At 35.7% G+C, this 27502-nt stretch overlaps 1 protein-coding gene across 1 annotated transcript in view; it reads left to right on the forward strand.

The window, feature by feature from the left end:
• SEL1L (SEL1L adaptor subunit of ERAD E3 ubiquitin ligase) overlaps positions 1-27502 on the forward strand; it is a 76425-nt gene that overhangs the window by 24587 nt on the left and 24336 nt on the right. The window contains exons 4-13 of the mRNA XM_037832139.1: positions 4750-4917; positions 6737-6842; positions 7677-7839; positions 10234-10287; positions 10377-10436; positions 12538-12619; positions 12976-13130; positions 15325-15381; positions 16111-16179; positions 18009-18086. Coding sequence (XP_037688067.1) covers positions 4750-4917; positions 6737-6842; positions 7677-7839; positions 10234-10287; positions 10377-10436; positions 12538-12619; positions 12976-13130; positions 15325-15381; positions 16111-16179; positions 18009-18086 — 992 coding nt within the window. The remainder of the gene's footprint in view (positions 1-4749; positions 4918-6736; positions 6843-7676; positions 7840-10233; positions 10288-10376; positions 10437-12537; positions 12620-12975; positions 13131-15324; positions 15382-16110; positions 16180-18008; positions 18087-27502) is intronic.

Raw genomic sequence — 27502 nt, forward strand, 5'->3', positions numbered from 1 at the left:
GTTCAGAGATAGATTGTGGTGATGAACGCATAACTATGTTATCATACTGTGGACAGTGGATTGTATACCATGGATGATTGTATGGTGTGTGAATGTATTTCAATAAAACTGAATTTAATAAAAAAAAAAAAAAGATTACCATAGCCTGTTGCCCAGTCAGCAGTAAATACCTCTTTATGTAGCCTACACCACTTACTTTGTCTTGAGCATAGTGTGTTGGGAATTTTGAGGTGGTGATTGGTGATGGTTGGTTGAGTTTTTATCTTGGTGTTTACTAAGATTGATAAACACTGTAATAGTTGTCTTGAGTTTGGTAACTTTTTAACATTTAATAATTGTGTCTCAACTGTATTTGACTAGAACACTATTTCCTGCTCTGTATTTGGAAGTACAGGATTACGTCAGAAAAGCAGTATGGTTAAATAGATTAATTTTCTTATAGCCAGATCACCCATCTAAACTTAAAGAAATGGCATTCTTTAGTGGCCCTGTGAAAGCTCTTAAAGTGAGAAATTTGCCAAACTAAATCTTTTGCTTTTATCTGTGTAAATTAAGATGTTAATCCTTTAGGTTTTTGTTTTGTTTTAATTTTATAAGTAAAAATGAGGAAAAGATGAGTGTGTGTATTTCCAAGACATTTAATTCCATAATATAACAACATTCAAACCACATTTACTTTCTCCCTCTTCTCCCTCTTGGATTATTTCCTTTAACATTCAAACATGTTGTAATATCTTTATATAATAAAAACAAAAACTTCCTGGTTCCAAATCCTTCTCCAACTATCACCCCACTACTCTACTCCCCTTTATAGCAAAAGTCTTCCGAAGAGTTTTCTACGTTCACTGATTTCACTTCCTTTCTTCCTGTTCTCTAATCTAGTCCCCTCCAGGCCAATAAATCTACTCTTCTCATGGTCACCAACCACATTCTAATTGTTGGATGTGGTCAGTTCTGATCTTCATCTTACTGATCTCTGGTCAGTTGATCACTTCCTTTTCCTGGATATGTTTTCTTCACTTGGCTGCTGGTTCCTTGGTATCTGTCTGATCTCAGAGCATGAGCTTGCCCCAGGAGCTAGCCTTGGGTCCTCTTCTCTGTCTACACTACTCGTGTTGTTTAATCCCATCTGCGCTGATGATGTCCAGCTTTTCATCTGGATCTGGCTGCATCATAGATGATTTAACTGGTCTCCTATTGGTAGACCTTTGAATTCTTTTTGGTTTTGTTTAAAAAGTTATAATACTGTACTGCACACATATTCTCTTGCACTTATCTCTTTTGTGTATGTGTGTGTGTGTGTGTGTGTGTGTGCTTTGGGGAGTATCTTTAAGTAAATACCCTAGAAGTAGAAAAGCTGGCTCTAAAAGTATGGACCATTTTAATTCTAAATATTACTAAATGTCCCTCTCAGGAGATTACAGTAATTTATACTCCTGCCAACACTATGAAAGTGCCCATTATCTCCTTACTCTGGCCATCATTGAATGTCTTCATTTTTTTTCACCTTTTCTACCTTTCTTGAATGATTTTAATTGACTTTGCAAGAGCAAATTTCTACTAGTTTAAATATAAAGCAGCCTGTTCACTATTACAATAAGTTTTCATGTACCGTATTTAGATCTCTTAACTCTTGAGGCCTCAATAGATTGTGATACTGTCATTATTGTAGAGCCAAATATGATTCCTTATCTAGAAAATGTGAATTTTTACATGAAAGTGCAAAGTTGACTTAATGACAGCCTCCCCTCTCTCATTTTAAATGTCAAATTTAATTACTGGCTATGTTAACTTAAAGTGCTTAATCAGTCAGCATTGTATCAGAGCAATAATTACTGTTTGAAAAACTGGTACTGTGTCAGGGAGGTTTCAAAATTGATAGCTTTGAAATTCTTTCAGAATTTCCCCATGGAAGGAAAATTAACTGAAATTAACACTATTGTGAGGAATTTCTACTTGAGATAATTGGCTTGAAAGTAGGAAGTCTCAGTAACTTTTTGGAAGACTTTAAAACAAGTTTAAAAGGTAATAACAGTTTCTCTATTATGATTTTATTTGGAGAAGATAGTGGAGAGAGACAAATTTTCTTCTAGCAACATGCTAATAAACACTTTATTTTGACAAGCTTCAGTTTTCACTAAATTGATAAAGCAGGTGTATCCTGTGGATTCTTCCTGCTTCTTAGTGCTGAATCAGCAGTGTGTTAAAACCTTTTGATGCCAAAACCTTCGGTTCTTTCCAGTTTCTTTTTCAGCTGAACATGTCCATTACATGAAAGAGAATTTTTTTTTATATTTGAAACATTTAGAAAGTATAAGTTTTGGCAAACTAGAATTCCTATGATAAGCTATTTGTTTTTAAAACATAGATTTCTATTATCAATGAAACAACTGAATATTCTTTTTAATCATTGTAGGTTATTTAATTCGAAATTCAAGCTTACAAACTGAAGTTTTACAGATAAAATCTTTCTAAAGCAGATTTGGATCGAGTAGCAGTGCACAGGGGTGTCCTTTTCAAATTCTATAATCTGAATGGTCCGTCTGAGGTTGTTACCAAGGGATACGTTGCTTAGACTTTGTATTAAAGATCATTTCTTAAAAATTTGGACATATCAAAGGTGAAGATGTTATTTGCCTCTGGCCTGTGATTACCAGGATGAAGAATGACATTTCCCTGGTGGAAATTCATTTTGTCTTTCATAATTTACTGAAAATATTTTTAAAGGTAGTATCCTAGGATATATCCTTTTTTATACCGGAAAAAAAGAAGAGACACTTTCTAGCCATTCAGAGCAGGGTCGCCAGTAATAACAATAGCAACTGACATCTCTCGAACTCTTACTACCTTAAGCGGCACCCAGCATGGCAAATCCTTTACATGTATTAACCTCAGTTAATCCTCACAAGTAACCGGATGAAGTCAGAACTGTTATCCCCATTTGCAGATAAGAAAGCTAACTACAGATAAGTTTACAGATAAGGAGAGTGATTAAATAACTTGCCCAAAGTGCACAGCTAATAAGTAGTAGAATTTGAATCAGACATTCTGACTCCATAACCTATGCCCTAAATCTCTAAGCTCCGCTGCATAATGAAATTCTCCTTGTAAAAGCGACCAGTGGAGGTTGGCATGTACTCACATCTAGCCTGTACAGTTCTAGGCCCAGGCCTGGTCCTCTGGTCTTCTCCTGTACAGCCTCATCCCACATTCTTATGCATACACTTGGCTTCAAGCGCTTTCTATTCACTGAAGAACTTTCTCTTTGGCCTCAACCAAAGAGATATCTAACACGTACTTGTTTTTTTAAATAGCCACCTTGAATGTAGCATGATCAAGGCCTAACTTGTCTCTTTCCTGACCATTTCACACCCATCCAGTAACCTACACCCCCACCCCCGCCTCCAGTGTTCTCTATCTTAGTAAGGCAACTGTCTACCCATTTCTTGAATTCTAATACTGGGGAGTCTTTCTTAACTCCTCATTCCTTTCATTTGCACACCTAGTCAAAAGCGGTACCATATCTACCTCCTCAGCATTACTTGGGTACACCCATTTCTTTCATCCCCATTTCCCTATTCAGGCCACCATTGCCACTCAATTAGACTACTGTCACAACTTTTAAGCTGATCACCTTCCATCTACCTAGCTTCCCCACATTCCATCTTCTACTCTCTTAATAAAATGTAAGTATGAGCATGTCACTCCCACTTAAAACTCTTCAGTGAGTTCCCATTATTCTCAGGATAAATTCTAACTCCTTAATAAGACTTTTAAGGACCTCCCCATGCTTCTCCAACTTCTGTTGCTTACTTTGCACTCACACTACATATTCTGCAAATCTGAACTCTTTTATTTTCTCTAATGTGCATATTCTCTTTCATCTGATTCTTAACACATACTGTTCCCTCTGCCTGCAACACTTTAATGCACCCCACCCCCCTACCTTTCATCTACTTCCTCCTGCTGCATATCCTTGAGGCTTGATTTAAACCTCAGTTCCTGACCAGGGAGGCTTTCCCTTCCCATCGCATCCACACACTTTTTTAATGTCTCTCTTCCTTGCTAGGCAGTAAGTTCTGTGTAGCAGAGACCTCTGCTCCATCTCACCCCCAGCACCTCATGTAATTCTGGCATCTAGGACACACTTGGAATGAATTTTTAGAATAAATTAGAGTTATGATCTCTACCCTTAGCAAGCTACTGGCTGAGTGGGAACTAGAGTATGGTAAAGGAAATAACCTCAGTGCATGTGATAAGTGCTCTACTGAAACGCTGTGGGATCACAGAGAAGTGTGTGCCTGATTAACTTTGCTTGGGGGGTAGGGGTTTCATTTTACCAGTATAACTTTTAGATTACTGAAGAATTGGCTTACAGTGTTTTGATAGGAAAAAAAGAATTGTGCTGTGCAGTATGATCAATTCGGTTGTATTTTGCTTATTTTTTGCTCACTAGTTGGGAAGGACTTATACAGTAGACTTGCAACAGCTCTAAGGCTATTTCTCAAGATGTTTAGAAATTCCATGCTAGATATAGATGCTGGGTAGTCCACTGGTCATGTACACAAAGGAATTCAACCTCAAATCTTCCCATATTAAAATCTGTGGCTAGACCCTTTTATGTTCCCCATTATAAATCATGCATCATGGATCTTTGTTTTCAGATGCTAATAGCTGAAATTGACAGTGTTGAATCCACGAATATCAGAAATTCTGTTCACGTTTAGATATTCTTTCATGTCTTTCCAGCTTTGACGGCCATTGAAGGCACAGCACATGGGGAGCCCTGCCACTTCCCTTTTCTTTTCCTGGATAAGGAATATGATGAATGTACATCAGATGGAAGGGAAGATGGCAGACTGTGGTGTGCTACAACCTATGATTACAAGGCAGATGAAAAGTGGGGCTTTTGTGAAAGTAAGTATTACACAGTAGGAGGCACATCCACATTGTTTTATGTCTAGGCCAATATTTTTAAGGCCTTTTTCTAGTGGTCCTTTCTACCTTGATTAGAAGTACTCATTGTTGGAATATAGTTATAATCTTAAAGAATTGACTTAGGAGCAGGAAGCATGCGGTATACTTATTTCCAGACTGTGCCTCAGGGAGCTTATCGTTCTCATGTCTTATTTAGAGTTGGGTTTCAGTTGGTATGCACAAGCTGTTCTGGGAACACTTCAGACAGGCTACTAAATTAATTAATGTAGAGCAATTTTTTGGAAAAAAAAGGAAACAGACTATTCTGGTGAAGGTTAATAGTGGTTACAAAAAAAAATACCTTTTTAATATACTTTGAGTGAGATGTGCTGTACTGAGGTAACATTTGGTACATACAGTGTATTTAACCATCTTAAGTGTTAATGTCAGTATAAAGAGGCTGATTGCTAAAGGTAAAGCTGTGTTTTCAGGAAAAACTTTCTAACTGTAAAAGAATGACAAAAAATTTTGAACAATACTTCCTTTGATATTGAGTAACATTTTCAAATTAATGTCTCTGATAGAATATTTGGACATTCCTAGAAGATAACATCTGATAGAGTCCATCTTTGGGTATAGGCCAGTATGACCAGGAACTCCAGTTTAATACATCAGATTTTGTTTTTATATTACAAGAAGAATTCACTTCTTTTCTATAAATATTGGCCCTAAAGTGAAATATTTAAATGTCTCTTAATAAGTTGTGTATTTCTCTTATAAAAATTCTGTGATTTTAATGTTGTGTCAGTGAATAGGAAAAAAGTAAACGCAAATCAGTACCTTTATTTGATTAAATCAATTTTTTACTAATTTTTAAATTGTGTAAGTCATCATCAATACTTTCTACTTGTGAAGTAATACAGTATTTCATATAAGGCTAAAATGTCCTCTGCCTACAACAGTATCTTTCTGACTACTATTTTCTGTCTAATGTCCTTTTGTTCTGATTTTAGCTGGCCATGGCATAAACTCGTAATGTTTTAGTTTCCTTAGCTGCTCAAGCAAATACCTTGCAAGGGGTTGGCTTAAACAACAGGAATTTTATTAGCTCATGGTTTTGAGGCTAGGAAAACGTCCAAATCAAGACATCATCAAGATGATGTTTTCCTCCCAGAGACTAGCATCTGGAGCCAGCTGCCAGTAATCCTTGGTCCTGGGCTCCTCTGTCACATGGAAATGCACATGGTGGCCTCCCCTGGCCTCTTCTTCTCTCCCTGTTTCCTTTGACCTTCAGCTTCTTGCTTCCAATGGCTTTCTCTCTCTGTCTGAATTTAATTCTGTTTATAAAGGACCCCAGTAATGGTGTTAAGACCCATGGGCCCCACCTTAACTGGAGTAACCTCATCAAAAGGTCCTACTTACAATGGGCCCACACCCACAGGAATGGATTAAGTTTAAGAACATGTTTTTTGGGGTACATAGTTCCAAACCACCATACATAAGTTCCTACTGAAATTTTAATTGAGCTGTATAAAAGGTTTTAGAATTTTAAGCAGAAAAGCACCCTCCGAAAGCAGCTTGCTATTGCTTTTTCTAAAAGAAAGTGAGTTTTATTTAAAAAAAAAAAAAAAAGTCTTGTATAAGGTGAAGACCAAACTTAAAACAAACATCTTTCAAGTCAGATTTGGAAATAGTGAAAGATCATTAATTGTGTTTGTATGACTGCCCAAAAGAAAGAACAATTACTCATGTTTGATAAGTAATTGATGTAGAATTAAAATCTGTTTAAATGCATGTGATATTGACATTTTCTTTTTAGCTGAAGAAGAGGCAGCTAGAAGACGTCAAATGCAGGAAGCAGAAATGATGTATCAGACTGGGATGAAAATCCTCAATGGAAGCAATAAGAAAAACCAAAAAAGAGAGTAAGTAGCACTGCTAAGTCCACTCTTCACCAAAGATAGGCAATACTGAAATAAATAGCTAACTTTTTTTTTAAGTGTACTGCTAATGATAGATAAGATTTCTTAAGTTGTATTACAAGAAAACTTAATATGATATATAGACATTAATGGCATTGCTTTTATCGGATTTTAACTTGTTGTAATAAAAAGGTTATATATATTGATCACAAGAATGAACAATTAGCAGAATAGAAATAATTGACTAAAGTTGTAGTAGTTTCTAAGAACCAATAATATATATAGAATTCAAAATGAATAAAAGAAACAAAATAAAAGGAATTTTGTAAGGTGTTTTGTTTTTGTTTTGTAATTCTCTTTCAGGCAAAGACTGGGATTTAGGAATTTGCACTTGGAAATAATGTAAAACAAGTGACTATATTTTCTAATATTTTATGCCCTATTGATTTCAGCTAACTTTTGAAATAGTCCATGGAAAGATTTAAAAAGAAAATTGCAGCAGTTATCACTGGATTGTTTACAGGACACTGTAATATTGCTACAATTCTCCCATTGCAAATTTAGTTGACATTTTCAATAGAAGTTTTTAGAATTGCTATTAGTGTAATTGTATTGTTCTTAGATATTAGGATGACAGAACTGGTTAGTGCCTTATGTAAAAACAAAGTATCCAGGATGTTTTCTACGTATGTAAGTAACATGACTTAATTGAAATAAGATACTAGAGGGATTTTATAGCATAACAAAATTATTGACGTGTTTTAGTAGATTTTGAAAAAGGATTTAATGGAAGTTTCAGAACTTTGCTAATTTTTTTTTCATTGCTTACATTTAAAGAGCATATCGGTATCTTCAAAAGGCAGCAGGCATGAACCATACCAAGGCCCTGGAGAGAGTGTCATATGCTCTCTTGTTTGGTGATTGCCTAACACAGAATATCCAGGCAGCTAAAGAAATGTTTGAGAAACTGACTGAGGAAGGATCTCCCAAGGGGCAAACAGTAAGTGCACTTTCAGTGGAGAATCTCCCTGCACAAAGCACTTGTTTATTTTAACAGCTGTTCACTCTCTATGCCCTGACTTTTTTTTTAACAAGACTGGAAGGTAAAGTATCTTTAAATATTAATTTTGTGGCATATCATTTTACAAATCTTCTTGGATAATTGCTCTGCTTAGTCTAAGAACATTTACGGCCAGTTAAAGCATTTTTGCAGTTGCATCTACCACAGTTACATTAATGATTGTACACATTAGATCTGTAGGAAGGAAGTGAAGGTCATTCTTTTTTTTTATCTGAAATTACTCACCATTGCATTTTTTGCCGAAGTTGAAATGTTCCAGCTCTTATTAATCATGATGTCTTTAAAAAAAAAAAAATCTTACAGAGGCAGCATGTGTACATTATAGAAAACTAGAAAAACAAAACTAATGAAAATAAGAAGGTAAACATCACATATGCACTACCTCAGACATCACCATTGTTAATATGTTAGTGCATGCTTACCCTTCTAGACCTTTAACTGTGTGTGTATATACATGTAAATTTTTTATTAAAATGAGATTCCACTATATACTCTTTTCAGTCAACAGTCTTCATCTTTCTATTCTGGTAAATTTTTATGTTGTATAATACCCACACTATATTTATATGGTGTTGAATCAAAAATTTTTCTTCGCATCTATTTTGTCAACCAGCTCAGGACTACACCTTGTATTTGGTTGTTCCTTCTAGCATAATTTCCCCACACACACACCCTTTTTTTTTTCTCTCTGACACTGACTTCTTAGAGCTAGAAATCATTTTTCTGTGGAATGTCCTACCAGATTGTTTGCTTCTTCATTGTGTCATTTGGTTTGTTTCTCTATCACCTGTATTTCCTGTCAACTGGACATCACAGCTAAACACTGATGAATTCAAATAAAATATTTTTGGCTACATTACATTATAGGGGACATTCTGTATTCCACATTGCATCACATCAGTTGCTACATAATACCTGGATGATTCCCCGTTAGTGGTGCTAAGATTGACCTGGATTTAGGGGGCCACCATGTTTATTTAAAATGCCTTCAATAATTAAGATTTATTCAAGTTATGCGATTTGCTTAAAGAAATAACAGAATTTCTAACCATGGTTAGAAGAAATCTGTTTTCAGACTATTTAAGCAATGACAGGAAGCTTGACCATTGTTTTCTATAGGACTGAATACCTAACCAGTCTGCAATTCTCTGTATTTATATACGGATTGTATCTCAGTTTCTCCCATTTGTTTTCAAAGCTTTTTATCCCCTCTTACATAAATCAGTTTATTTCAAATGCACACAAATATCTTTATCTTTAGAGGCATTCTGCTCTGAAGAATAGTTCTACTTTATAAAGCATCTTTTCCTTCTAATAATAGAGCCTTATAATGCTGCAGTGCTTTAAACATTGTAAAGCACTCTCTCCATTGTCACAATGACTTAACACTACAGTGTTGTTTCTTGCCAGGCCAGGCTTGATTCAGCTTTCCTGCCTGCATCATTCTCTTCCAAGAGGTAGCTCAGGGTTATAGGTTGCTTCCATCATGTAGCTATACCAGCTGGAACATGGTGCTTTCAAGCCATTATGAAAGGAGAAGAGAGAGCCAGAGGAATCTCTGGGATGTTTTTAAGGGCCAGATGTAAAAATGGCTTATGGCGCTTACAACCACATCCCAGAGCATTGCCCTACCTAGCTACAAAGGAGGCTGAAAAATGTAGAGGTGTTCATGTATATTTGATGCACACTAGGATCCCTGCCACACTTGCCTTTATAGCTTTAGCTTACACTTCCATTTCATCAAGAATGATCCAATTTAAGGCAAAGGGTAGAATCTTACCAGTGAATTTTGTTTTTGTTTTTGTTTTTGTGTTTTCAGAAAATCGTGTGTTCTCTAGCCTTGTAAAGTGACTTTTCTCCCTGAATCCTTCAACTTGACCCCTGGCTGCCTCTTTTTGTTCCTAGGATACTTTATCTTGACATCTCTTGTTCATTTTCATATTGTATCCCACTCTTCATGGATAAACAATATATTGATGCAATGCAATAGGACTCGTTTTGTCTTCATTTCAGGTGCTTTAAAGATGAAGTCAGAGTTATGTTTGTGCGTTCAGCTTTATTTTTCTGGTTAATATTTTATTAAATCTTGAAGCTAAACTTCTAGACCTATTTAAAGTTATATTTCATTATGTAATTTGGAAAACCCTGACAGCATTTCAGAGACTCTTTAATTCCGCAGTTGTGCATACTTGCACAGTTCAAATCTTTCAGCAACTAAAGACTTGTATCTTTTCGTAGTACATAAAACTCTGTCTGTCTTAGGTTAAACTTTCACCAAAAAAAAGAATTCTTACTTTTATCATTCAATTTCAGGCTCTTGGCTTTCTCTATGCCTCTGGACTTGGTGTTAATTCAAGCCAGGCTAAGGTAATGCTATTAAAATTTCATTAGATACTGGATTTCAATAGGATAAATATATGCCTATGTTCAGTTAAGCATATTTTTTTCTTTCACAGGCTCTTGTATATTACACTTTTGGAGCTCTTGGGGGCAATCTAATAGCCCACATGATTTTGGTAAGTAAGACAAGTCAAGGCTGATAACATTGAGAAGCGGAAGAATTTATGATTTACAAGGGCCACAACTTTTCCAGTCTTCGTGATTGATATTTGCTTTTATATTATTTAAGACCAAGTATTCAGTTGAACATCCTTTAAATTCTTGTTAATGGTTATAACAAATTTAATCTACAAGTGGATGAAAATTTATAGAATCCACAGTTTTCTTTTCAAATGATTAGTTTGGCTGATTGCCCTTAGAATTAGAAATCTGAGAAATGGCTCTTTTTTTTTCTTTAAGTTGGATTTTTTTGTCAGAATTATTTTTTTAGATTGGGTTGTCAGAGGTTTTGCATTTAAATTGGTAAAGGACTTACTATACAAAGAACTGTATCCTTTAAAGGACTTAATGTGTATCTTTTATGTGTTATCTGATAGCATTTATTATTTAATTAGAAGTAAATGTGGAATCTTTCCACCAGATTCATTTCTGCTAAGGTGTTTCACCTGCCTTTTTTTTTTTATATATAAACTGATTTTGGGTAAGTCACATTACCTCTGACCCATGTTACCGTGTTCCAAATGAATATGTTAAGTTCATTCATGCAGGAATGTAAAAGGTAGATTGAACAGAAATGAGACTGAAAGCAGAGAAACCAGTCAAAAAGCTGGAAAGAAAGAGACAGGGATAGGAGCTGAATCTAAAACCCTGGTCACTGATGGGATATAAGACTTAACAAAGAAGGAAAATCTAGTTTTCTGGCTAATTGGATGGATCCTAAATAATTTTCCCCACATGTATTCAGTAAATATTTATTGAATGCTTATTGTCTGCTAGTTACTGGATTTCGATAAGGTATTGTCCCTGCCCTCCATAAGCTTACAGTCCAGAAAGGAAAACAAGGAGACCATTGCAATGCAGTGTGAGAATGTTGAGGCTCACCCAGAAAGGCACCTAACCCACCCTGGGATTGGAAGAGAGGTGGGTTTAAGGAGATGCTTCTGAGAAAAGAAGCAACTAAAGTGTTCCGGAAAGATAATAGGAGTAGTTAGTGAGAAAAGTAGGAAAAGGGTGCTGAGACAGCAGGAATAATATATGAAAAAGGACAGAGAAAAGGGAATGTGGTATTTGCAAGAAAGTACAAACACTTTAGTGTAGCCAGAGAATCAAATGCCAGGTAGTTCATGAGCAGGGTGGGTAGGGAATCATTTAAAAGGGCTATAAATCATGCTGAGGAGCTTGGGCTTTATTCTGTTACCGTAGTAAACTACTAAAGGATTTTAAGCAGGTTCAAAGCAAAGGTGTTGCTTTAACTTTCTGAAACATTCCTCACTGATTTTGAAGTTTGTTTTGTTTGTTTAATTTACAGTAACATATTTATTCCTCAAACAGTAGTTAAAAAGTTCCCTGTAGTTGAATTTTCAGGAAATATAAAACCATTTTTGTATGGTAAAAGTATGTTAAATATTTTTTGTAGGAGTCTTTTTTAAAATTATATTATTTATCAGTCTTAAACAGTGGCTACTTAAATAATAAGGACATTAAATATTATGCATATTATAGAGTAATGCTCCAAAGATTGTTAAAAATAGGGAGTCTGTGCCGAATGACTTCAGATAGCTCTACTTTCTGTTTTCTGCTCTTCATGATTAGCTGTCTCCCCACTTATTCTGAAGTCACTTATTCCTGGGGTCACTGTGCCTGCTTTTAGTAGTTTCTTGTCTTCCCTTATTTTGCTAATTTGCTGCTGCTGCTTTGCTAGTTTGGAAGATTAACCCATTTTTGTTAAAAATGTGTCTAAAATAAGACCAAAATCAGTTCTAAATGAGAATTTAAGTAATTTTCTCATGAGATGTGCACACTTCTTACATAAAATTCATGGTATCTATTTTGATTGCTCTAGGAACTTTATTATTTGTTTTCTAGTTCTTAACCAGTCTGGTTGTTCAAGTTGCTGAATAAATTACCTCAAAACTTAAAACTCAAGCTAAATGTCATTAGTGTACTTAGATCAAAGGACAACAACATAACATTCTGGTTATCTCATTTCTTTGTTGCAAGAAGAATGCCAGTGAAGCATGTGAAACTGCTGTCTTCTCACTTGAAGTTGTTTTATAGGGTTACCGATACTGGGCTGGGATCGGAGTCCTCCAGAGTTGTGAATCCGCATTGACTCATTATCGTCTTGTTGCCAATCATGGTATTTATTTTTTTCCTTTCACCTTTTAGGGAAAAAAATATATTCAGAATTAATTTTAATCATATCTATTCTTATACAATTTGAAATATCTTGAATGGCTATTTTAAGTGAAATCATCTTTATGCTAGTTTATTGAAGAATATTTTTTAACCTTAAACTTCCACTTATAAAATGTGGTAGAAAAATCTGATTTACTAATAGATTGCTATTTTCTAATCCATAGGCTATTATAGAAATTGTTTTCTTTAATACATAGTCTCTGATAGCATTTGGCAGCTAGAATTGTACTGTACTTATCTCTCTGGGCCAAGCTTTCTGACTTTCCTCCATGTTATTACTTTGTCACCCTATTTCAGTTGCTAGTGATATCTCACTGACAGGAGGCTCAGTAGTACAGAGAATACGGCTGCCTGATGAGGTGGAAAATCCAGGAATGAACAGTGGAATGCTAGAAGAAGATTTGATTCAGTATTACCAGTTCCTAGCTGAAAAAGGTGATGTACAGGCACAGGTATGTTTACACATCTCAGGGAATGTCTTACTGCATTTTGTTTTTCCATCTCTGGGGCAAGCATTTATATTCATAAATGAAGATTTTCATTGCACTGTGCAATTATTAGCTACATATTAGAATCACCTGAGGAGCATTAAAAAAAATACCACGAACACCATACTCTCAAGAGATTCCATTTGGAATGGTGTGGGGTTGGGCCTAGGCCTTAATAAGTCTTAAAAACTCACCACCTGAATCTAAGGTACCTGCAGTTGAAGACCACAGGTTAAAAGGAGCAGTATTAACCATATTGATGATAAAGGCTCTTACTGGCATCACCGAGGACAGAAGCTGTCACTTTCTCTAAGAATGGAACATTTGGAATTTCAGATTCTCTTTAGAGTTGATTACTTTTCATGTTTCATTTGCTTATCTGAGATCACAATTTTCTCAAGGTCAGGGACAGAACAAGGCTTATTTAATGTGAATTTTATCATGTCCGTAAAAGTACCGTGTTTAATTTGCTGCTTCTGAGGTTATTTTGATGATATGACAATAAAAAGAACTTCCACATCTATCATTTTTTTCTGATTTAGAAATACATAGAGATGAGCAATAGATACTTACAAGAACAATAATTTTCAGACTAACAGAAGAGAGTCTTAAATTAAAAAAAAAAAAAAAAAAGAAACTACAGTGAAAGGTAGATCCAGATCTTAGCTCATGGGAAAAAGTGATCTTATCCCTAAACATCTTTCTTTATATTAGAAACCAATTAAAATTCAAAACAGTGTAAATGTTTAATGATAGGAAATTGTCCAGCTTGAATATGATGTTTCGATACAATGGAATACTATATAGCCGTTAAAAATCGTGTAGCTACTACTTAGTATTGTTGAAAACTAATCTCACTGTATTAAGTGGAAAGCTCAACTTAAAAAATCAGTGTAGTACAGTATATCATTTTCTTTTCCTTTTTTAAATCTTTATTGAATTATGACATTTACAGAAATGTACACACATCTTGAGTGTAAAGCTCAATGAATTATCACAAAGTGAGCATCTTGTGTAGCATAACTAGCCTCCTTGAGCCCCCTCATCATGAACACTTCCTCCTCCCCAAAGGTTGCCCACTCAGCTGACTTCTAACACTGGTGTGGCCTGTTTTTCACCTTTATGTAAATGGAATCAGACAGCATTCTTTCGTATTTGACCTCTTTTGTGCAACATTATGTTTGTGAGTTTAATTTATGTTTTTTCATGTAGATGTAATTCAGTTGCTATATATCGTGAAATGCCCTACTTTATCTGTGGAAATGTTTTTTGCTTTCAATTGTACTGTCTTATTTGAGTATAGCTATACTACTTTCTTTCAGTTAGTATTTACATGGATTGTCTTTTACTTTCAACCTTCTTATGTTTAAGATGTGTCTCTTGTAAGCATTATATGATTGCTTTTATTTTTCATCCATTCTGGGAGTCTTCTTTTTAGAGTAATTAATGATACATTTGGGTTAACTCTTCCACCTTACTTGCTTTCTGTTTCTCCAGCTTTTCCATGTTCCTTTTTCTCTCTTCTCTTGCCCTCTTTGGATTTGAATGCTTTTTGCTATTTATTGCATCTCTTCCTCTCTACTAACTTGGTAGTTAGACATTCTTTTACTACTATTTTAGTGTTTATCCTGGAGATCACGCAAATATCCTTGACTTACCAAAATCTAATAAGAATGAGCACTTTTACCATTTCCTGGACAATGCAGAGACCTTAGAGTACTCTGTGCATGTTTTAATTCTATATATTTTTGAACCCCACAAGACATTATTATTTTATGCTATCCATAAATAATTTAGATTTACTCACAAATTTGTTTTCAGTTGCTCTTTATTTCTTACCACATCTTCAAGCTTCCCAGGATAATTTTCCTTCTGCCTGAAGAATACCCCTTAGTATTTCCTTTAGAGCATGTCCTTTGGTGACAAATTTGATTTTTGGTTTTCTGGACATGCCTTTATTTCACCTCCATTTCTGAAGGATAATTTGTATTTAAAAGTAGATAGTTTTTAAATATTTTAGATTAATTAGAGTAGAGTAATATCTTCGGAGTTAAGACTAAATCTTTACTTTGTTGAGCCATGGACAGAAACTTTTACATGATCATGTACTTTCCTGATGGTCCAATTTTAATTGCATGCCTTATTTGTTAACTTTCAGGTTGGTCTAGGACAACTGCATCTTCATGGAGGGCGTGGAGTGGAACAAAACCATCAGGTAACTTCCCTGCTCCTAGGGCTTTGCACTTCGTGTTGCAGAAATGATGCTCGAGGTGTGTTTCTTGCTAAGTCAATGGCAGTATCAAGTTTGTGTTATGTAGACACCCATCAAATGAGCTTCCAGAATCTAACTAACCCCTGAGGAAGCTGAAGAATAAAAATGTAAATGTACCTCATAGTGGTGGGATAGATTTTATTAATTCTAAAACCTAGTTCTCAGTTCTACCAGAAAAAGAAACATACAGGGTCTCGGTTTCCGTATGTGATAGAAGTATGAAAAGGAAAATGTATTCCTTTAGATAAGTATGAAATATGTTCCATGCCTTGTAAAGGCTACTTAGTTTCTCCTTTTCTCCCAGACTATTTGGTAGAGAGAAAAGAAGTCGAGCTGCCATTAGAAGTCTTTTAAGCAGCCTGACGTTCACATTGCCTGTAAATATCAGAAGTCTTCTTGGCTCTTAAGTTTAGGAAACAAAAGAAATTTCTTTGTGTCTGTAACTATGAAATGACTTAAGGATAAATGGTACCTTTATGCAGCTATCTGATAAAATAAAACTTCTGGATTGTACTGATTTCTATTTTGAAATATTGATAACAGGATGATGTTCTTTTTAAAGGCACTGCAATATAACAAGATGTTTTTAAGTGTTCCTGAAATAATTATTTTGGTTAAAAGCTAAGGGGATTCTGTTAAAAACTAATTAATTTCATAAATTCTTTCTCACAGAGAGCATTTGACTACTTCAATTTAGCGGCAAATGCTGGTAATTCACATGCTATGGCCTTCTTGGGAAAGGTACTGTACATCCTGAGTGAAAGTGTTATGCCACAGTGAGGAATTCGCGTAATAACCACAGATTGTATTCAGGATTTACAAGTTATCATAAATAAATTGTAAATAAAATTTCCAATCCAAAAATATTATATTTTGTCTTAAGGTAAATGCTATTTTGAGCCATTTTCTTAGGCAATGTAAAATTAGCCCATCAGTATGTTAATTCTCTGTTGAAATTAGCTATTATGATCTGAGCTCCTACTTGTTTGTATTATGTAGAATAATGAGTGTTTTAGTTTCCTTGGCTGCTCAAGTGAATACCATGAAATGGGTCAGGTTAAACAATGGGAATTTATTTGCTTACAGTTTTGAGGTTAGGAAATGTCCAAATCAAGGCATCATCAAAGTGATGCTTTCTCCCTAAAGACTGCAATTCTGGGGCTGGCTGCTGGAGATCCTTGACCCTTATGTTGTCACATGGCTAGGCACATGGCGGCCTCTCCTGGCCTTTCCCTTCTCTTCCAGTTTCTGTTGATGCTCAGTTTCTGGCTGCTTCCTCTGTGGTTTCTCTTCCTCTGTCTGAAATTCGTTCCTCTTACAAAGGACTACAGTAATAATATTAAGACCTGTCCTGATTGAGTTGGGCCACATCTTTACAAAAGGTTCTCCTTACAGTGGATTAGGTATAAGAACATGTTTTTCTGGGATACATACAGCTTCAAACCACCACAATGAGGATTTTATTCTTTATACTATATATGTTTTGCAAAGTCTGTTATAATTGCCTGTTTCCTTCCAGGTAGAATAGAGACAATTATTGTTTGTTGAAAATTACCTGAAGATGTTCTGATTGCCCTAAATTAAATATAATGGCCATCACCCACTTCTCAATCCACTTAAGTCCAGAGACTTAATAAATAGATTCCATATGTCATGGCACAATTTCAGAACTTCCTTTATCATTATTTCAAAAATTAATGCAGTGTAAACCAGTGAGTATTTTCATGTCTAACCAAATCCTAAGGTAAGGAGGTTCAGATAGGATATGTCTCAAAGGTTAATACATATAGGAAAATCTAATCAGTATTTGCCACAGGATTACAAATAGTTAACTGGGACTTGGCAACTTTACATTTAAACATTCCAACCTAATATTAAAGCATAGGAATTGCTATTCCCCCATCTATTTTTATTAAGCGTTTGAGAACTTTTCATTGCAGTCCTTTTGGTTCTTGCTCTGAAGTATTAATTATTGTGATCTCAAAACAGTGATTTTGTTCATAATTTCCTTAGTGTGTACATGGATAAAAACAGTATTGGTCATTCTGTTTTCCTTTTTCTTGGCCCTTCATGGTGTTTTATGCATGGTACTCTAAAAGTTTGGAGTTTGAAACCTTTTTAAATAATCTTTTAGTTATTTTTTTTTTCCTGAACTTGAGACCCAGCCTTTATCTTATCCTGGGGAAAGGAGGCATAGAGGAGAAAGAGCTAACGGCTCTCCTTTCCCTTATTTAATCATTAATCCAAGCAATTTATCAAACCATGGGATAGAGTGAGAGAGTATAAAAAGATTGTCTTGGGGTTAAAGATTTCTTCTCCTGACACTGATCTGTGAACTGATTTTATGTGTACATGTTTATAGACTAATTCATAAATTTTATATGACATAGAATATATAATAATATAAAAATGTTTGTTTTAAAGGATATTTCGTTTTAAAGTATCCTATAGGGAATTCTAAACTTTATTGAAAGATTTCATGAGATCCGACAAAAATCAGAATGAGCTGAGGTAGGAAAAAAATGCAAGAAGGTTACAGATCTTAATGAAACTGGGGTTCTGTTTTTCAGATGTATTCAGAGGGAAGTGATATTGTGCCACAGAGTAATGAGACAGCGCTTCACTACTTTAAGAAAGCTGCGGACATGGTAAGGACTTTGACTCAGTATATTGAAATATGTACCATATTACTATTATTTTGATAAGTAGGTTTATTGTTTATAGATAAGTTTATTGTTTATAACCAACTCTTGCCAGAAATTGTTGAACATGCTTATATAAATGTGTTGCATCTGAATGAATTGACTAGGAAAAAATCTTCCAACAAGAAGTGAATTTTTGTTTAGGGACAAAATTGTTGAATATTAAGTCTCTGTTTAAATTTCATTGAGAGATTTCTTTTTTAAAATTTTTTTCCATTTCCATTATTGGAGAAATTGTGGGTTTATAGAACAATCATTCATAAAATACTGGATTCCTATAGACCAGTCAGTTATTAACACCTTGCATTGCAATTGATGATAGCATGTTTTTATAATTATGCTATTAATTATAGACCATGGTTTAACTTCGGGTTGACTGTGTAGTGTAGTTCATGGATTTTTTTTTTTTTTATTCTATTACCATATATACAAAAGATTTTCCCTTTTAACCACATTCAGATATATGTATATATTTAGCGCTGTTAATTACCTTCAAAATTTTCTGTTATCATCACCACTATCCATTTCCAAAATATTTCCCATCTTTCCAAATAGGAACCCTGAAAGCCTACGTACCCTACCTGTGAACAGAATCCATGAGTGCTTATTCTAATTATTTCAAATCAGTGAACTCATAGAATATCTGTCCTTTTATGTCTGGCTTATTTCACTCAAATTGGTGTCTTCAAGATTCACCCATGTTGTGGCATGTATCAGGACTTCATTTCTTTTTACAGCTGAATACTATTCTATTGTATGTATATGCCACATTTTATTTATCCATTCATCAGTTGATGGTCACTTGGATTGCTTCCATCTTTTGGCAATTGTGAATAATACTGCTTTGAACATAGGTGTGCAAATACCTATTCGAGTCCCTGCTTTCAATTCTTGCTGGGTCATATGGTAGTTCTGTACTTAGCTTTCTGAGGAACCACCAAACTGTCTTTCACAGCAGCTGTGCCATTTTACATTGCCACCAGAAACAAATGAGTGTACCTTTTTTTCCACATCCTCTCTAGCCCTTATTATTTTCTGTTTTTTATTAACAGCCACCCTAATTGGTGTGAAATGGTATATCATTCTGGTTTTGATTCGCATTTCCCTAATAGCTAATGATGTCAGGCATCTTTTCATCTGCTTTCTGACCATTCTTTGGAGAGATACCTATTCAAGTCATTAGCCCATTTTTTCATGGGTTGTTTTTCTTTTTGTTAAGTTGAAAGAATTCTTTATATATTCTGGATATTAAAGCTTTATCAGATACATGGTTTCCCAGTGCCTTCTCCCATTATGTAGGTGGTCATTTTACTTTCATGATAAAATCCTTAGGAGGGCAAAAGTTTTTAATTTTGATAAAGTCCCATTTTCTGTTTTTTTCTTTTGTTGCTTGTGCTTTGGATGTAAAGTCTAAGAAACCATTGCCTAAAACAGGATCCTAAAGATACTTCCCTATGTTTTCTTCTAGGAGTTTTATAGGCCCACCTCTTATATTTAGGTCTTTGGTCCATTTTGAGTTGATTTTTGTATAAGGTATGAGGTAGGGGTCCTTCTTTTTTTGTGTGTTTTTTTTAATTGCGATTGTTCACATACCATACAATTATCCAAAGATCCAAAGTGTACAGTTGCCCACAGTACTATCATACAGCTGTGCATCCATCATGACAATTAATTTTTTTTTAATTTTTAGAACATTTTCATTACTCCAGAAAAGAAATAAAGACAAAAAAAAGGAAACTCAAATCCTCCTATACCCCTAACTACCCCCCTCCCCCACATTATTGACTCATTAGTATTGGTTTAGTACATTTGTTACTGTTGATGAAATAATGTTAAAATACTACTAACTGTAGTATATAGTTTGCAATAGGTATATTTTTTTCCTATATGTCCCTCTATTATTAACTTCTGTTATAATGTCATATATTTGTTTTAGTTCACAAAAGAGATTTCTAGTATTTGTACAATTAATCATGGACATTGTCTACCACAGGATTCACTGTTTTATACATTCCCATCTTTTAACCTCCAGCTTTCCTTCTGGTGACATGCATGACTCTGAGCTTCCCCTTTCCACCACATTCAGCACTGTTAGTTATTCTTGCAATGTGCTGCCATCACCTCTGTCCATTTCCAGACACTTAAGTTCAACCTATTTGAACATTCTGCGGATAATAAGCAACTGCTCCCCATTCTTTAGCCTCGTTCTATATCCTGGTAATTTATATTTCATGTCTATGAGTTTACATATTATAATTAGTTCCTATCAGTGAGACCCTGCAACATTTGTCCTTATATGTCTGATTTATTTCACGCAATATAGTGTCCTCAAGGTTTCTTCATTAACCCATTTTTTTCTTAAGTTGTGGATTTTATTACTAAATGAGTGTTAATGTTATTTAAAAGTTTTTTAAAAAGGTTGAAACCGTGCTTGTATCCTCCACTTTATGTAAAGTCAAATGAGATGGAATTATTTTTTTATAAAATTTTTTTTTTAATTGGAATGCAGCAAGTCCTCTAGTAAGTAGTGAAATTTGAGTCCTTGAACTTTTCTCAGACATTCTCCCTCTCCTCATTTGGGAAAAGGGTCCTACTGTAAAAGGAACTCCTGGAAGAGTTTAGAGCAGCTGAACAATTAAGTACTTTTCAACATCATGAATCTAAGTTGGTAATCAGCTAATGAAGGCACTAATGAACACTGTCCAATTAAGTAACTGCTTCCTTTATTGAAACCATCCCTTGTTTCTCCCTCATTTTCCCGTTGCCAGAGTTGAAAAAGTCCTCCCTACCAGCCTAATGCCCATCCTCAGATAATCATAATGCCTGAAATTCCACCATCAGTCATTTTTTTAGGTTAAATCATTGTTTCCAGAAGGTCCTGTTGTTAAAATGAATAAATATTACTAGAAAGGGGTTGACCTATTCCACATTCACTCATTAACAAAGATGGCTTACTAGAATTTACTAACGGAAATTTAGAGGAAGCTCCTGAGGCAAGGGACATGTTTTGATGAAAGTTAAAAATCTGAACCAGGCATTTCTCAAGGAGAGGAGGTTTGGGGGATGGAGAAAGAATCGTGAGAGTCGGGGTGCCCAGGAATTATAAAGGCATGGAGGTCATAAGTGGGGAAAGAGGTGGCAATAGAAGGATGAGAGGTTGTGCTGGTCAAGATTCTCAGGCAGAAGTGCCGCTTAACAGCTGTGTAATCTGTGAACCCATTATTTTTAAGACGGTTTTGTTCACACCATACATACCATCCTAAGTAAATAATCGATGGTTCCCTGTATAGTCACATACTTATGTATTCACCACCGTCACCACTATCTATATAAGGACATCTCCATTTTTTTCACAAAGAAGAAGAGTCAATGAAGGTAGAGACAAAAGAAAAAAGAGGAAAAAAAAATTACAGCTAGGAAGCAACAAAAGGAAAGATAGCCTTAAACTAAAATAGAATAAAGAGTCAGACAACATCACCGATGCCAAGAGTCCCATACCCCTCCCTTATGCCTCCCTCTTACATGCATTTAGCTTTTGTATAGTGCCTTTGTTACATTAAAGGAAGCATAGTACAGTGTTTTTGTTAATTATAGTCTCTAGTTTGCATTGACTGTATTTTTCCCCCAATACTACCCTATTTTTAACACCTTGCAAGGTTGACATTCATTTGTTCTCCCTCATAAAAAAACATATTTGTACATTTTATCATAATTGTTGAGCACTCTAGATTTCACCAAGTTATACAGGTCCCAGTCTTTATCTTTCCTCTTTCCTTCTGGTGTCCCACATGCTCCTAACCTTCCTCTTTCAGCCATACTCACAGTCATCTTTGTTCAGTGTACTTACATTCTGTGCCACCATCACCAAAAATTGTTTTCCAAACCTCTCCCTCCTGTCTTTTCCTATCTGTCTGTAGTACTCCCTTTAGTATTACCTGTAGAGCAAGTATCTTGTTCACAAAGGTTGTCATTGTCTGTTTGTCAGAGAATATTTTAAGCTCTCCCTCATATTTGAAGAACAGTTTTGCCAGATATGGTTTTTTTGGTTGGCATTTTTTCTCTTTCAGTATCTCAAATACTTCACCCCACTTTCTTGCCTCCATGGTTTCTATTGAGAAATCCACACAGAGTCTTATCAAACTTTCTTTGTATGTGATGGATCGCTTTTCTCTTGCTGCTTTCAGGATTCTCTCTCTGTCTTTGACGTTTGATAATCTGATTGTTAAGTGTCTTGGCATAAGCCTATTCAGATCTATTCAGTTTGGGGTATGCTGTGCTTCTTGGATCTGTAATTTTATGTCTTTCATAGGAGATGGGAAATTTTCGTTGATTATTTCCTCTATTATTGCTTCTGCCCCTTTTCCCTTCTCCTTCTGGGACACCCATGACACATACATTCATGTGTTTCATATTGTCATTCAATTTCCTGAAACATTGTTCATAATTTTCCATTCTTTTACGTATCTGTTCTTCTGTGTGTTAGATTTCAGGTATCTGGTTCTCCTGTTGCTGAGTATTTTTTTCTGCCTCTTGAGATCTGCTGTTGTATGTCTCCATTGTGTCTTTTTTTTTTTTTTTTTTTTTTTTTGGCTTTTACAATGGGGGTTTATTGTTCACAAATTTACAGTTATAAGGCCATGAGAATGTCCCAATTAAGGCATCAACTGGATGATAACTTCTCTGAAGAAAGGCCAATGGCATCTGGGGTTCCTCTGTCAAATGGGAAGGCACATGGCTGGAGTCTGCTGGTCGTCTCCCAGGGTTAGCTTCTGGTTTCCGTGGCTTTCTCCAAAATATCTCTGGTCTCCTGTCTTAGCTTTTCTTTTTTTTTTTTTTTTTTTTTTAATCATTTTATTGAGATATATTCACATACCACGCAGTCATACAAAACAAATCGTACTTTCGATTGTTTACAGTACCATTACATAGTTGTACATTCATCACCTAAATCAATCCCTGACACCTTCATTAGCACACACACAAAAATAACAAGAATAATAATTAGAGTGAAAAAGAGCAATTGAAGTAAAAAAGAACACTGGGTACCTTTGTCTGTTTGTTTCCTTCCCCTATTTTTCTACTCATCCATCCATAAACTAGACAAAGTGGAGTGTGGTCCTTATGGCTTTCCCAATCCCATTGTCACCCCTCATAAGCTACATTTTTATACATCTGTCTTCGAGATTCATGGGTTCTGGGCTGCAGTCCGACAGTTTCAGGTATCCACCACCAGCCACCCCAATTCTTCAGAACCTAAAAAGGGTTGTCTAAAGTGTGCATAAGAGTGCCCACCAGAGTGACCTCCCAGCTCGTCTTGGAATCCCTCTGCCACCGAAGCCCATTTCATTTCCCTTCACATCCCCCTCCTGGTCAAGAAGATGCCCTCCGTCCCACGATGCCGGGTCCACATTCCTCCCGGGAGTCATACTCCACGCCGCCAGGGAGATTCACTCCCCTGGGTGTCTGATCCCACGCAGGGGGGAGGGCAGTGATCCCACCCTTCAAGTTGGCCTAGCCAGAGAGAGAGGGCCACATCTGAGCAACAAAGAGGCATTCAGGAGGAGACTCCTAGGCACAAATATAGGGAGGCCTAGCCTCTCCTTTGCAGCAACCGTCTTCCCAAGGGTAAAACTTATGGTAGAGGGCTCAACCCATCAAACCACCAGTCTCCTATGTCTGTGGTCATGTTAGCAACCATGGAGGTGGGGTAGGCGAATATCCCTGCATTCTCCACAGGCTCCTCAAGGGGGCACTACATCATTTTTTTTTCCTTGTTTTTCTTTCTTTCTTTTTTTTTTTTTTTAACTTTCCCTTCTTTTTTAAATCAACTGTATGAAAAAAAAAGTTAAAAAGAAAACAAACATACAATAAAAGAACATTTCAAAGAGACCATAACAAGGGAGTAAGAAAAAGACAACTAACCTAAGATGACTCCTTAACTTCCAACCTGTTCCTACTTTACCCCAAGAAAGTTACATAATATAGCAACCTTTCTGCGAACTTGTTCCTACTATATCCATCAGAAATTAACAGACCATAGTCATTTCTGGGCATCCCCAGAACGTTAAAAAGCTTATCTGTTCTTCTTGGAATATTGTTCCCCCTTCCTTAATTACTCTCTACTGCTAGTTCCCCTACATTCTACATTATAAACCATTTGTTTTACATTTTTGAAAGTTCACATTAGTGGTAGCATATAATATTTCTCTTTTTGTGCCTGGCTTATTTCACTCAGCATTATGTCTTCAAGGTTCATCCATGCTGTCATATGTTTCACGAGATCGTTCCTTCTTACTGACGCGTAGTATTCCATTGTGTGTATATACCACATTTTATTTATCCACTCATCTGTTGAAGGACATTTGGGTTGTTTCCATCTCTTGGCAATTGTGAATAATGCTGCTATGAACATTGGCGTGCAGATATCTGTTCGTGTCACTGCTTTCCGATCTTCCGGGTATATACCGAGAAGTGCAATCGCCGGATCGAATGGTAGCTCTATATCTAGTTTTCTAAGGAACTGCCAGACTGACTTCCAGAGTGGCTGAACCATTATACAGTCCCACCAACAGTGAATAAGAGTTCCAATTTCTCCACATCCCCTCCAGCATTTGTAGTTTCCTGTTTGTTTAATGGCAGCCATTCTAACCGGTGTTAGATGGTATCTCTTTGTGGTTTTAATTTGCATCTCTCTAATAGCTAGTGAAGCTGAACATTTTTTCATGTTTCTTGGCCATTTGTATTTCCTCTTCAGAGAACTGTCTTTTCATATCTTTTGCCCATTTTATAATTGGGCTGTCTGTACTATTGTCATTGAGTTGTAGGATTTCTTTGTATATGCAAGATATCAGTCTTTTGTCAGATACATGGTTTCCAAAAATTTTTTCCCATTGAGTTGGCTGCCTCTTTACCTTTTTGAGAAATTCCTTTGAGGTGCAGAAACTTCTAAGCTTGAGGAGTTCCCATTTATCTATTTTCTCTTTTGTTGCTTGTGCTTTGGGTGTAAAGTCTAGGAAGTGGCCGCCTAATACAAGGTCTTGAAGATGTTTTCCTACATTATCTTCTAGGAGTTTTATGGTACTTTCTTTTATATTGAGATCTTTGGTCCATTTTGAGTTAATTTTTGTGTAGGGGGTGAGGTAGGGGTCCTCTTTCATTCTTTTGGATATGGATATCCAACTCTCCCAGCCCCATTTGTTGAAAAGACCATTATGGCTCAGTTCAGTGACTTTGGGGGCCTTATCAAAGATCAGTCGGCCATAGATCTGAGGGTCTATCTCTGAATTCTCAATTCGATTCCATTGATCTATATGTCTATCTTTGTGCCAGTACCATGCTGTTTTGGCAACTGTGGCTTTATAATAAGCTTCAAAGTCAGGGAGTGTAAGTCCTCCCACTTCGTTTTTCTTTTTTAGAGTGTCTTTAGCAATTCGAGGCATCTTCCCTTTCCAAATAAATTTGATAACTAGCTTTTCCAAGTCTGCAAAGTAGGTTGTTGGAATTTTGATTGGGATTGCATTGAATCTGTAGATGAGTTTGGGTAGAATTGACATCTTAATGACATTTAGCCTTCCTATCCATAAACATGGAATATTTTTCCATCTTTTAAGGTCCCCTTCTATTTCTTTTAGTAGAGTTATGTAGTTTTCTTTGTATAGGTCTTTTACATCTTTGGTTAAGTTTATTCCTAGGTACTTTATTTTTTTAGTTGCTATTGAAAATGGTATCTTTTTCTTGAGTGTCTCTTCAGTTTGTTCATTTCTAGCATATAGAAACATTACTGACTTATGTGCATTAATCTTGTATCCCGCTACTTTGCTAAATTTGTTTATCAGCTCTAGTAGCTGTATCGTCGATTTCTCAGGGTTTTCTAGATATAAGATCATATCGTCTGCAAACAATGACAGTTTTACTTCTTCTTTTCCAATTTGGATGCCTTTTATTTCTTTGTCTTGCCGGATTGCCCTGGCTAGCACTTCCAGCACAATGTTGAATAACAGTGGTGACAGCGGGCATCCTTGTCTTGTTCCTGATCTTAGAGGGAAGGCTTTCAGTCTCTCACCATTGAGTACTATGCTGGCTGTGGGTTTTTCATATATGCTCTTTATCATGTTGAGGAAGTTTCCTTCAATTCCTACCTTTTGAGGTGTTTTTATCAAAAACGGATGTTGGATTTTGTCAAATGCTTTTTCAGCATCTATTGAGATGATCAATTGATTTTTCCCTTTTGAGTTTTTAATGTGTTGTAATACATTGATTGTTTTTCTTATGTTGAACCATCCTTGCATGCCTGGAATGAACCCCACTTGGTCATGGTGTATGATTTTTTTAATGTGTCTTTGGATTCGAATTGCAAGTATTTTGTTGAGGATTTTTGCATCTATATTCATTAGGGAGATTGGCCGGTAGTTTTCCTTTTTTGTAGCATCTTTGCCTGGTTTTGGTATTAGATTGATGTTAGCTTCATAAAATGAGTTAGGTAGTGTTCCATTTTCTTCAATGTTTTGAAAGAGTTTGAGTAAGATTGGTGTCAGTTCTTTCTGGAAAGTTTGGTAGAATTCCCCTGTGAAGCCATCTGGCCCTGGGCATTTATTTGTGGGAAGATTTTTGATGACTGATTGGGTCTCTTTGCTTGTGATGGGTTGGTTGAGTTCTTCTATTTCTTCTCTGGTCAGTCTAGGTTGTTCATATGTTTCCAGGAAATTGTCCATTTCTTCTACATTGTCCAGTTTATTGCCATACAGTTGTTCATAATATCCTCTTATAATTTTTTTAATTTCTTCAGGATCTGCAGTTATGTCACCTTTTCATTCATTATTTTGTTTATATGGGTCTTCTCTCTTTTTGATTTTGTCAGTCTAGCTAGGGGCTTGTCAATCTTGTTGATCTTCTCAAAGAACCAACTTTTGGTGATATTTATCCTCTCTATTGTTTTTTTGTTCTCTATGTCATTTATTTCTGCTTTAATCCTTGTTATTTCTTTTCTTCTACTCCATTGTGTCTTTCATCTCTTGTGTTGTGCCTTTCATTTCCATAGGTTCTACCAGTTGTTTTTTCAAACTTTTGCTTTCTACCTTATGTTCGCCCAGTATTTTCACTATATGCTTCATCTCTTTTGCCATATCTTCCTTAAACTTTTTGAATTTTTAACTTTTTAAATCGCATTAGTTGTTTCAATTCCTGTATCTCAGTTGAAGTGTAAGTTTGTTCCTTTGACTGGGCCATAACTTTGTTTTTCTTAGTGTAGATTGTAGTTTTGTGTTGTCTAGGCATCTGGTTTCCTTGGTTACCCCAGTCAGGTTTTCCCAGCCCACAATGGGCTCAGATCTCAGAAGAGGGCAATATTCAGTATCAGGTTTCCC

This window comes from Choloepus didactylus, chromosome 4 (genome assembly GCF_015220235.1).
Source record: "Choloepus didactylus isolate mChoDid1 chromosome 4, mChoDid1.pri, whole genome shotgun sequence".
Classification (NCBI taxonomy): Eukaryota; Metazoa; Chordata; class Mammalia; order Pilosa; family Megalonychidae; genus Choloepus; species Choloepus didactylus.